Source organism: Psammomys obesus, unplaced genomic scaffold (genome assembly GCF_907164565.1).
Source record: "Psammomys obesus unplaced genomic scaffold, mPsaObe1.curated_primary_1811, whole genome shotgun sequence".
Lineage (NCBI taxonomy): Eukaryota > Metazoa > Chordata > Mammalia > Rodentia > Muridae > Psammomys > Psammomys obesus.
In genome coordinates, this window is record NW_026596149.1 from 8,589,654 (window position 1) to 8,602,825 (window position 13,172).

General features: G+C 41.1%; 1 protein-coding gene across 4 annotated transcripts in view; it reads left to right on the forward strand.

Moving 5' to 3' along the window:
• The first annotated feature begins 235 nt into the window (after positions 1–235).
• Positions 236–13,172, forward strand: part of Mindy3 (MINDY lysine 48 deubiquitinase 3) — a 71,609-nt gene continuing 58,672 nt past the window's right edge. Inside the window, exons 1-3 of one of the 4 annotated variants that reach the window (XM_055593824.1) lie at positions 487–533; positions 812–906; positions 10,441–10,520. Coding sequence is in view for 2 of the 4 variants with exons in the window: in XM_055593821.1 (XP_055449796.1) it covers positions 440–533; positions 10,441–10,520 (174 nt within the window). In the remaining 2 variants the exon portion in view is untranslated. Of the gene's footprint in view, positions 534–811; positions 907–10,440; positions 10,521–13,172 lie in introns of all 4 variants that reach the window. The other 3 variants (XM_055593821.1, XM_055593822.1, XM_055593825.1) reach the window with 3 other exon arrangements.

The following is a 13,172-nucleotide window of genomic DNA, read 5'->3' on the forward strand; positions in this document are numbered from 1 at the left end:
CTAGATTTTTACAACCAGGTAGTAGAGCGAGGACCCCAAAGTCGGCTGCAAAAATTAGAGCAGAGCCTAGGAGAGGAGGCAAGAGCCAACAGTCTAACCATCCCCAAACTCTATGGCTCCCAAAGGAAGCGGGACTCTTCCAACTCTCCAGGAGCTCGCCCCACTTCCGCTTCCGGGGAAGAGCTTCTCTGGCAACCCGCGGAGGGCGGGGCTAAAGGAAGCCGGAAGTTAGTCCACTTCCGGCACGGGAAACTCCTGGCTGCGGCTTCTCCCCTCTTGACAGGCTCGGTCTGTGCCAGCGACGCGCTGTCCTCATCGCTCTCGGCCTCCGGTTCGCGCCAGGCCGCCGCCGTCCCGCTGCCCCTTTCTCGAGTCGCCCCTTCCCTATGTTCCGGGGCCGGAGTCCGGGAAGCAAAGACCCTCTTGCCCAGTCCCCATCATGTCCGAAGTGACCAAAGAGCTTCTGGAGCTGGTGTGGGGCACCAAGAGCAGCCCCGGGCTGTCGGACACCATCTTCTGCCGCTGGACGCAAGGTACCAAGGCAGGGTTCACCGTTCCAGCTACTGCCAGGGTTCCGGGAGCCGGGCCGGGACACCCCGCTCGGTCCCGGTACCCGCGCTCCACCAGCTCGTCCCGGCTCCACCACCTCGGGTACCTGGCGCCTGACCCCCAGCTCCCTAGACCCGTGCTTGGTCCCAGTAACCCCGCTTTAGGCACGCTGGCACCCGCGTTCTGTCCCAGCAGCCCCGCTTGGACTCGGTACCCCAGCTTCAGTCCCTGTAGTATCCGCAACTCCTCTTTCCCTGTACAGACCCTTGGTCCGAGTGTCCCAGCTCCGGCTCCTGCGCTTCCAGCACTCTTTTCGGGTACCGGCCCTTCGTCCTGGGACCACAGCTCGTCTCTCGGGTACTCGCACTCTTTCCTACAGAGCTTGAGCCCTTACTGCGCCGGCACCCTCGGGACTGTGCACTCAGTTCTAGATACCGGACTTGGTTCCAATAACCCCGCTCGGGCACCTCGGGTTCCCCGCACTAGCCTCCGTTGCCCCCGCTCTGGCCTGTCGGATATCGTGAGCTCGGTCCTAATACCCATGTTCTAAGCAGTGGTTCTCAATGCTTAATGCTGGTTCTTAATGCTGCGATCCTTTCATACAATTTCTCATGTCGTGGTGATCCCTAAAATAAAAGGTTGATACGGACCCCCACCGGGGTCGCGACTCACAGTTTGAGAACCGCTGCTCTAAATGGATTTTGATGGGGAGAACTTGGATGGGAGAGCGTTTACCAAAGAGCTCAAGTGCCTCTGCTGACTCGCTGCAGAGGCCAAGGGACCAGGGTGGGCTGCAGTGTGTGACGCCTTCGGGGTGTCGCCTGTCAGGATCATTACACCTCCAACCTCCAAGTGAGCTTTAAGTTTTCAGTGTTTGGTATGTTTTTGAGGCTGGGGTGGAGTGGTGACCTAGGTGACTAATGCCAGAAAGCAGTTTTATGTTGTAATTATGTGGTTAGGTGTGGCACTCTGAACGGAAACACAGTATTGCTGGTGTCAGATTGTTCACTTGGCCTCAAGTATCCCTGATTTTTTGAGACGGTGTCTGATATTGTTTGTTGTATTTTTGTTTTGTTTTAAGGAGTATGGATCACAGACAGCACTTCCTCAGCCAGTCTAATGACGCTCAGAGTTACTCTTAGAGGCCATTGCTAAATGTTGCTGTGGTAGCCATTTGGGGTTGTGGAAGTGGGCACAGAGCACAGAGTGCTGCATTAGTGAGGTGGCTTGATTTTGTGGCCAATAACTGCATTGGATTGACAACTGCAAACTCAGTGTTCTGAAAATACGATGCAGGTATAAAATGGTTAGCGTAAAACCAAGTTATACCCACAGAGATTTCTTTTGTGAAGTTACATTAGTCAGGTTATTAAAATAAGCCAACTGAGGAGCACATGATGGTTCGTTTTTCATTGATATCACAATCTTGGTTACTTCTTTGGTAATCCCTTTCACTTAAAGAAGTATACGTTTTGGGTTGTTTCTGAGCAGTCCTTAAAGATTTATTTTATTTATTTATTTTTTTTTACTTAAAAAATGAATATGGATGTTTCCCATTCGTGTATGCATGTGCACCACATACATGCCACAGAGGCCAGAGGAGGACATTGGATTCCCTGAAACTGGTTGTGAGCCTGCATATGGATGTTGGGAATTGAACCCAGGTCTACTAAACAATCAGTGCTTTTGTTTTGTTTTGTTTTTTATTTTTTGTTTGCCACGGTGCCAGCTCTCCAGTTCGCCAGTTTTGTTTAAAGGCAATAAGCCTTTTAATAAAAGGCTTGAAGTTAATTTTGTTTTTGAAACAAGCTCTCACCATGTAGTTTTGTCTGGCCTCGAGCTCAGAGATCCACCTGCCTTGACCTCCTGGGTGCTGGGATAAAAGACATTAGCATGTCTTGGTGATCCAAACTGGCCTTTTTTAGGTTGAAATTTTATCTTTTGTTTTTGTTCCTCCTGTTCATTTGCCTACCTTTGAAAAATGGGTTTTCACTTTTTTAGTTCACTAGCACCACTTACTCTTTTTTCTTCCCGTAAACCACACTGGTGTACCAGACCCTTAGAGCTGAAGCCTGGGGTAATGGAGTAAAACATCAGACACTTGCAGTGGTTATTAGTGAAGGTACAGAGAGTTCTGGAAACACTTGGGAGTCATGCAGGCATCTGAAGAAAGTGTTCCAGACAGAGGGCATCATCCCTGTAAAAATCTTAGTGCCAAATGTTCCCTGGACTGTTGATTTGGGAACAGGAAGGAGGTCAGTATGGCTGGAGAGAGGCAGTGGGAAGGGGAGGGTAATAAACATTCTAAAAGTAATATAGTCATATAAAACTTTGTAGCCCTTGTAAGGACAGTGGCCCACATTTCTGATGAACTAGTGGTCACTGAAATGTTTGGGGCAAAGGAGACACAGGTTCTGTATTTAGAAGGTTGATTTGGCTGCTGTAGTTGAGTAATTAAAATAAGGTGGTTCCTGGAGATCTGGGAGAAAAGGTGGAGCAGATCAGGATACTAGCATTAGTGACAGTAGGAAGCGGTCAGGTTAACTATGTCCCAGCAGAGCCCAAATTGGCATCTTCTCTGCCTGACAGAAGTAGTATTGATCATCCAAATGGGAACAATTGACATAGTAGAAGTTCAATTTTCAGTGCTGATTTCGTAACTCAGTGTTTGGTAGACGCCCTGTAAAGGGTCAGTGCCTTTCCTCTTTCTGTGTTCCTCTGGTTCTGCTGCAAAAGCTGTCATGGGTAGTGTGGGCACAGCTTCTCCAAAACATCTTTCATAAAGCATCTGGGGACTGTGCTTTCCCTGACCTTAGTTTAGATCTCAGGAGATCAGGATCCATGCTGTCCTTCCTCAAACATCTCGTTATTTTAGAGGTGTGCTGGAAAAGAGAATACTATCTGTAATAATGTGGGTTATATCTTTTTGTGATGGGGCGGGGCTATATTTGCTTAAAATTAGATTTGGGGGTCTTCAGGAATAAGGGACAGTCTTTATTAACTAATATGAAAAATAAGATTTTTACCTTAATGAAAATTGAGGGATCATTTAAAAATATAAAGTGGGCCAAGAAGATTGCACAGGAAGCCTGACTCCATGAGTTTGATCCTCAGAACTTACATGCTTGAAGGAGAGTCAGCTTGTGCAAGTTATCCTTTCACAGCTGCATACACATCCACACACGGCAGGTGCACACACATGCACACACAAATCATTACTGCATCATTTGGGTCAGAAGTTTGACTTAGGTTTTACTTTCTGTAACATAACTAAATTGTAATTCACCTAACAAGCAATTAAAAAATCATAATTTGTAAGCATAAGAGGGTTAATTACTTGGTACTTAAATAACTACTAATGTAGTCCTTTAAAATCAAAGATTTTAAATATCTGTTATGGTGACATGCTGTACAGGGTTTTGAAAACTTATTTTACTTACTACAACCTTGCAAGATAGCAGAAGATGAATGTTTCTATTCTACCATTATCAGCTAAGGAAATAGGATACCATTCAGATATTTGCTCAGGCCCTCTGCTTTATAGTAACCTAGCCAAGTCTGTGCGCTTGGTTTTACACTGGTTACTAAGAGTTAGCTGTCCAGTCAGTTAAAGGAATGTGTATGTGTGCAGGCGAGACTTGAGAATAAAAGACTGGAAATTTTCAAAAAGACTCATGGCTCACATTTACATTTGTCGCTGTAAAACGTGAAACAGAATGGCTTCACTGTCGTTATGGCTTCACTGTGAAATATGCTACAAAACTATGTGTCAGGTCAGCTGTTAGCTGAGTAATGTTAGATTTAATCAGAAAATCGTTCTTTTAGAGAAGTAAATTTCTTTTAAATCTAGGAAATAATTTGAGTGAAATAAAAAACACTTGACAAGAAAAGTAACTGAATATTAACAAACTCATATTCAAGGATAGAAATAAAAACAACTCGTTGTATTGTGATTGTAACAATAAGACCACCCATGGATCTTGATAGTTGCATTATATCAATAGGTTTTTTTAATAATGTTTTTACTTCTTCTTTGAATATTGATGGCATTTTTAAGGAAGGCTAGGATTGACTCCTAATTCACTGTTTATTACATGAACTGAAAGATCAGTAGAATCTCGTTCCTCTGCATGTACATGCAGTACCAGGACTCCTTCCTTATCCTCCTTGGACAAACAGTGAAGGTCTCTTGGCATCAACTCTCTTATCCAAGTGATGACAAGGCCTGATGGTCCTTAGCAGAAGAGAAGATGTGGGGTCAGGTGGATTCTTGATGGTATTGGCCATAGACTCTTGGCTTCGATTTTCATTCTTAGTTTGGATCTGAAACTTGGTTGTCTTAACGTGATAACCAGCACTTTTTAAATTATTATTTATTTAATTTTATTTTCTGTGCATTGATATGAAGATGTCAGAATCCCTGGAACTGGAGTTATAGACGGTTGTGAGTTGTCGTGTGGGTGCTGGGAATTGAACCTGGGGCCTTTGGAATTGCAGATAGTGCTCTTAACCACTGAACCATCTCTCCAGTTTCACGAGCCATCTTTCCAACTTAGATAACCAACACACTTAGTTTCTTATTAAGTTTCCCCATCTGTATCGAAGCAGATGCTGAGACTCACAGCCAAACTTTGGGCAGAGCACAGGGAGTCTTATGGAAGAAGGGGGAGAAGGGTAGAAGGACAAGGAGGAGACAGGAGCCTTACAAGGAGACCAACAAAGCTAAAAAATCTGAGCCCAGGGAGTCTTGCAGAGACTGATGCACCATCGCAGGACCATACGTGGAGAGGACATAGACCCTCTGCTCAGATGTAGCCCATGGGCAGCTCAGTTTCCATGTGGATTCCCAAGTAAGGGGAACAGGGATTGCCTTTGTCATGAACTTGGTTGCCTGCTCTTTGATCACTTACTCCTGGCGATGTGGCCTTGCCAGGCCACAGAGGAAGAGGATCCGGGCAGTCCTGATGAGACTTGATAAGTTATGGGCACATGGCAGAAGAAGAGAACTGCCCCTTTCAGTAGACTAGGGGAAGGAGATTGGGGGAAGAGGAGGGAGGGTGGGACTGGGAGGAGTTGAGGGAGTTCAATTAGGATATGTAATGAATAAATTGTAAATAAAATAAAATAAAATAAAAATTTGTAAAACGTTTTCCCCATCTATCTTAACTACTCCCAGCTCTCCATTTATTGTTATCATGGATTCCAGGGTGTGTGCGCCAGATAAACATGTGTCTGGCATCAGCACAGTCAGTAATCACACTTTAGCAGAGTCCTCCCTGCTTCTACCCTTCATTTTTTTCAGGTGTCCTTGCGCTTCTCAGACTTTGCATCCAGAGAGTTCCTCAGCTCTCACCTCTCATCATTTCCGGGACTCCAGCCAGTGGCTTCACTTTTCTTTGTTTTAGAAATCTAAGATTCGTATCTGTTAGGTCACCAGCTTTCATGTTTTCAAAGCTCAGGATCCCATTACACTCTTAAAAAATGAAGGATTTCAAAATGAAGGCAGACAGTGTGTTGGTAGGATTGTGAAAGCGCTTTAACTTCAGGTGGATACCTTGCACCAGTCTACAGCACTATAAGTGCTGGCACTATAAGTGGGGGCACATTCAAGAAGCTCTGCAGGGCTTGGGTTTCCTTTTTCCCATTATCAGTCCCTAAATCAACCCCTGTTTATCTCTCTATCTGTCTGTCTGTCTAATTTGTTTGTTTTTAAACAGTCTCACTCTATAGCCCTGGCTGCCTGGAACTCACTAAGTAGACCCAGGTTGGGCTCGAACTCAGATCTCACCTGCCTCTGCCTCCCAGGTGCTGGGATTAAAAGCATATGCTTTTTTTTTTTTTTTTTTTTAATATCCCACACTTCATTCTTTTGGCTAACATCAAGTGTCAGAATAATTCTTCATGCTGCCATCTTTTTTCCTTCCATGAAACTTGCAGCTTGCACACCAGATACATTACTTTTGAGTATTTCTCCCATCATTTAAAGTATGGCTGTTTCCTCTAGCTCTGAGTTTTCTTTTGTAGTACTTCCAGTGGTGTGCTTGATCCAGCATTTTGTCTTAGCACTTGTCACAGCTGACTGCCCTGGTATCTAATTGCTCTTTTCTGGAACCTCGGCTACTGTATTTTTATCTTGCCTGTTTTTCTAAGCTGTTACCCTGCACTGCTGGCCCAGCTTCTGCTCGCTTTTAATGTTCTCAGAAGCTTTGTTGTCTTTGCAGTGCTTGTTGGACTTCACTTCATTAACCTGCTTCAGATGATTGCAATTCTCTCTGTAGCCCGAATCTCACCTTGAGGTCCATTCGCTCTGACTTCTAGATGGGAGTAATGGCTGTTTCACTTGTTTGAAACTGAACTGCTTTACATCTTAGAAACAAACACCCCTTATTGTCTTCCTTTCCAAACTTTAATAAGTGTTAATAAGCCTTGAGTATACAGCATATGGTGAAAAACAGACACCAATTACAGACATGATACCTGTATGATAAATTAACAAAAATGTAGATTATGATAAATGCTGGTTCTGCCGAGGGATGGTAGACAACTTAGGTTTGCCAGGAAGTCTCTTTGGGGCTAACATGTAAGTTGGATCATGAAGAACTTGAAGACCAGAGCGGAAAGAAGCATTTCATCGGAAGAGAAGAGCAAGCATGAATAAGGACTTCATAGCTAAGCAAAGTAAAAGTAGAACTTGGTCAATTTACCATGTCTTTACACCAGAAAAGGGAGTTAAGGTTTTATTCTACTTGCAGTGAGAACCCATAGAAAAATTTTTAAGCAGGGTGTGACCAAATCTGGTTTCTTTTCTGAAATACTCTCCAGGCAATATTGATGAATAGGAAGGGTTAAGGGGATGAGCTGGGAGGTGTCGTTGGAAGCTTTTATTCTAGGTGAGAGGGCATAGTAGTTTGAACTATAAGATAGATGAGATATGGGATAGGAATGGACACATTTAAGATATGTTTCAGAGCCTTGAGCCAAAAGGAAGAAGCATAAAAGATAGGTCAGTTTCTTGAGAAAGGGCAAGCATGTGGTTCAGGTTGAAGCACATTATGTCCAAAGGTATGGTAGAACATACCTGTGATCCCAGCACTTGAGAGGTGAATGCACAAATGTTTGAAGACCTGGAAGAATCTCACCAGTAGAACTAAAGTCATTGTGCAGGGCCACATAAGGCCTTCAGATGCTGTGTCTGGTCTGTATTTGGGGATTCTTTGGTTATAGTCAGTAATGGGAATTGAGGGAGTAGATGAAATTACTAGGGGTAGATAAAATTCTGCCTATTACCAGAGAGATCATACAGAAAGGAATAATCATAGTTCCAAGGCCAGTCCTTGGGGAGCATCAGCATTTAAGAGGTGCTGCAGTGACACTGAGGGTAGCAGGTTAAAATGTGCAACAAGAGGGACCAGTATGCAAGAGACCAAGTCTATGCTCACAATTTTAAGTGACTCTGGGAAGTTAGATGAGCCTTTAAGAGTATCCTAGAGGAATCAACAGTGAACATGATGAGAGTGAGCTAGGTGCAGCTAGGGATGGAAAGTAAGCACATAATGTGAGCTGAGGAGAAAGGTGGGCTGTTGCATATAGACAGCTGGGGTGGAACTGAGAGGTCAAGACCGAGAGGGTGTGGGGTAGGGGTAGATTTCTTGGTGGAATCACTGATTTAAAAAAAAAAAAAAAAAAAAAAAAAAGCTATGTGAAAGATATTTAAATGCTCTCTAGAAGACAGGCTAAAGGAGAGGTGTGATGAGGAAGCTCTGACCGTAAGTTTTTGTTTTTGTTTTTGTTTTTGTTTTTTTTGTTTTGTTTTGTTTTGTTTTTTTTTTGTTTGTTTTGTTTTTGGTCTCTAGAAACTTCTGGGGATAGAAGGACATGGAGGGACAGCAGCTCCACAAGGAGACCAACAAAGCCAAAAAATCTGGTCTCTTGTCACGAACTCAGTTGCCTGCTCTTTGATCACTTCCACCTGGTGACACAACCTTACCAGCCCTCAGAGGAAGTGGATCCAGGCAGTCCTGATGAGACTTGATAGGCTAGGTCAGGTAATAGGAGAGGACTCCCCTTTCGGTAGACTAGGGGAAAAGGGAAGGAGGGGCCTACAATCAGGATATAAAGTGAATAAGTTGTAAAAAAAATTTTTTTTAAATGAAATAAATTTTAAAAAACTTCAGAAGCAACTCTCATTTCTTCTGTATCAAGCATTCTGCATTTACATATAGTAATCAAACTTTAACTTTACTTTAGAAATACCATTTGAAAATAGCTCTTTCTCTCCAAAAGAAACTAGCTTTTATTGGGTCAGTTCCATCTCTACTGGGCTCTTAAAAGAACCTTCCTGTTTCATTTCTTTAAAAAAGAAGAAAACTGTGTAGTCCCCAAAGACCAGAGCATTATCAGACCCATGCAGGTCTTTGTAGTGTGTTCCACTTCTCTTCCCTTTTGCCTGTTTGGGCTTCTTTCTGCTCCTAACCCGCCCTTCATCTGCATTCAGATCCCCTTTGATCTATCAACTTTTCCTGCTCTTCCAGCCCTTTTCCTTTAAGACTACAATTTCCCACCCTCCCTCTTCTCCCCTGATGCCCTTTCCCTTGTCCCCTGATAGGGGAGGACCTCCTCCCCTTCTCTCTGTCCCTAGCCTATGAGGGGACACAGAGTGAATAAATTGTAATAAATAAATAAATATAAAAAGACTGCCATTTCCTTTGCCTGAACACCATTTGCACACACTTGCTTCCTGGGCGCACCCTGCTGATTAGCCTCCAGTTCATCCATTACCATTTGACTCAGGCAGAGTAAGTTGCTCCTTTCTGTACCCAGGACACCCACAGTACCCTTCAATCTCCCAACACACTAACATATTCTGTTAGTTATTACCTATTTATATGTCTCTTCAGCTGGATTATCAGCCCACTTAAACCAGAGATTTTAGTGGTCTTGTATATATTATAAATTGCAGGTATACGATCTAGTGTTTATGAACTATAAACAAACCCATTGTGCTGACTTGGTTACTGAATTTAACCATTAGTGAATTTCAGTACATACCTAGCACTTTGAAGTTGAAAGTGAACATTTTGAAAAATAAGACCCTCAAGACTCAGGTAATGATACGATTTTTCCAGGGTTTCTACTGGATTCTTACTTCTGTCCCAGGGCAATCTGCATAACTTTAGTTGCTATCAGTTAATGCTGGTAAGGAATATTCAAAATAAGGTAGAGCCATGGTGTGAACACTTACTATCTATCATGCTATTTGGTTTTTACATTTCGGAATGTGACTCAAGGACTGAAATGAAGTACTCTCACGGGCCACTGCTTAGTCCCCTGCGCCCATACAGCGTCCTCAGTAACTTACTCTTAAAGGGCAGGGATGGGGGAGGTGAAGTGGAAAACAACAACGAGTACTGTTCGGAAAAGTGGATTTCTAGTCTTCTTTCAAGCAAATTAAATTATGTAAAAGTAAGGTTTAAGGGGTTGGAGGTGTAGCTTAGTGCTGAGGATGTGCTGGCATTCATGGCTATTTCCAGCCATCAGATCAAGAAATAAATACAAGAGGTAATGTCCTTCCATTCAAGTCCACCCTTTCAAGTCCACTTTGCCTTCCCTGGGTGTGAAATTTTGTATGTGTGAGTGAAGGGGGTGGGTAAGTGAGAGTGAGAGAGAGGTGAGAGAGATTTTATAAATATTTTTGGAGGAGAGGCAGTAGTTGTATAATATTTTCCAGAGTCCTCTTGATCTCCTGAAAGAGAGGCCAACTCATTCTGTCTGACAACTGTAGATATTTTGTTGTTGTGAAACATGATCTCAAAGCAAAGTACACGAATAATTCTTTTATAGAAGATGCTGCTGGAATTACTTTTAATCCTTGCTACTTGCTTTCATTTTTAGGCTTTGTGTTTAGTGAATCAGAGGGATCTGCATTAGAGCAGTTTGAAGGTGGCCCCTGTGCTGTTATTGCTCCCGTCCAGGTAACACAGACTACTTTACCGACTCCTTAGATAAGGGGCATGTTCCATGGTCAGCTTGCCTTTGTCTTCTGTTGTCTCTACTCCTAGAACAACCAGACAGTGCCATCAGCCAACTCTTACACAAGGATTGTAACTAATCAAAATGAAAATGAATTCAGAGCATGAGTGAGTTCTTAAAACAGTAGCGTTTTGACTATTTTCAAGGAAAAATAAGAGTTAGATCCTGATTTTAGAAGATTAGGAATTAAAGATAAAGACCCGTTATATGATAGAATGATCATACTGATCCTATAAGATCTATACATTGAAAGCAATTTGTCATTTATTCCTAATACAAAGATGTTCCTACGAAGTTGAAGAGGAGTGCATGTTTTCATGGCCTAAAACTTTTTAAATGTTTAACATAGCTAGCTATAATATATATATATATAATTATATATGTATTATATAATATATATATTATATATATAGGCTTTAAACTGGCCTTTCTAAGTAAGTTGCAATCAATTACAAACACGATTTAAAGAATAATTTTTCTTTGCACAAAAGATTTTTGTTTAGATATCAGAATTTCTTTGTTTTAAATTTTCATGTTTTTGAATTTTGGAACTGCCATTCTATCACTGCTAATTGCTAGAAGCAGCAGCTTCTGGCTTACTGTTATATGTGTGACTATCAGTGTAAACTCAAAGATGTTTAATGAGGACTGATGCCGATTACCCACTGGACAGGAAAGACTTCTAAACCCTTAGTCACATAATACATTAGTGTCCAACATTATCCTCCATATGATAACCTCGCTCAGTTGAAAGAAACCGTCAGAAATGGAGAGACAGCTCAGTGCTTTAGAACACCTGTTGTCCTGCTGAGGATGCAGGCACATGCATGGTACACATACAAAAATGCAGGCAAAACATTTATACACATAAAATAAATCTAAAAAATAAAACATTGAAAGTAACTTTCTCTGAGTTAATCCAATATACACCTTTGTAGATCTTGTTTTTATTTTCTCAAAGAATAAAGCTAATTTCTTTCATAGTGGTAAAATTTTTAAGAAAAATTTGAGTGTTCAAATCTTGTTTTAGAATTGATAAGTATATATAGTGGAAATTTAAGTATAACATAAAAATAGTACATTTAGATATTCTGTGTGATTACATATATTTATATAATAATATATAATACACTGTTGCTAATTATTATTATATCTTTGTTTCTGAGTATAAGAGGCAACTTTCAGGAAACTTGTTTGAATTTGAAGACCTTTGTGTCTTCAAATGTGTATTAGATTTAGAAATAGGTCAGCAATAGTGCTAGAGGATTGAAGGTCTGTGAATACAGGTAAGCAGAAGATAGACTACAGGCATTTAAAATTCATTATATATCAAAAATAAACGAGGAGTACCTTTAATATTGAAATCCTAACTGCCTTGTTATGGACCTTTAAGGTGGTGGCTTTAGCTTGAGAAATGTACCAATATTTTCAGTCAATATAATCATTGTATTTTGTATTTCCACCTAAACATCTACACTAAATAATTAAGAGTAGTGAGAACTGAGTCAAAATATAAACAGTAACCTTTTGAACTATTAACTTTAGACCATGGTGCTCCTAGAAACAATGCATAGGAATAACATTAAACAGATAATTCATTTATTAAATAAGGATTTGCCATCACATACTGTGATAACAGAGCTGTGATCAGTGTTGAAATAAAATGAAAATTTATAAATACCGCTAATATGATGCAGTTTGGGGGGGGCAAATAATTTTTGATCATCTCCTACCATATGCCAAATATATCCATAAGAAACCCAAATATCAATATACTAATGCTCTAAGATAAAGGATTACTTTAAGCTAAACAGTCTCAGTAAATATTATTCTCAAGAGATGTTGTCTGTCCTACACAGGGAGGTAATACAAATTGGATAAGAAAAGCACTCCAACCCCACTGGTAAAATGGGCATCACAAAGTATGTAAACTCAAAGATGTTTAATGTTAAAGATGTTTATTATTGATAGGTGAGGTGATGCTATACAAGAAACTGATAAAGACATTTTCTGAGTGCAGGCCAGTACAAAACAAAGTACAGCTTGACCGTGTTTCTTATTTTGTTTAGTTTCTGTAAATATAAGATTGTCAAGGCATGTATGTTTGGGATGGTGCTGGCACTTTTGAATATTGCTGTCTAGCACAAATTTATTCTGTGAAGGTGTTTTAGATTACGGTTTGAGCTATGATAATATAAATTCTTGAGGCAATAGTGTACATCTATGAATCTCTCTTAAAAAGTCCTTCAGATGGAAAAAAGTTGTCTCCATGAAGAAACTCATTGGTAGTAGCAAAAGTTGTACTCAGTGTTTTGTAACAAAATTTAAATGTGGACATAACAGGTAAATCTTGGGAACTTCATAGAAGTAGTGACTCTGGCTGTTGAGTTCTGTGAAAAAAAAGTGTCGTGTTTAATATATGCATTAAGAAATTCCTTCTTACAAACCAGTTATTAGGAAAGAGTGAAGGAAATATTATATGCCAACAGCAGGAGTATTAGCGGTGGAATAAGTGCCCTTGCGCTTTACCTCCAAAGTTTGTGTTGTAGATAATTACCCAGGTAGTTCATTTATGTTGATTGTTGAAGATCGTA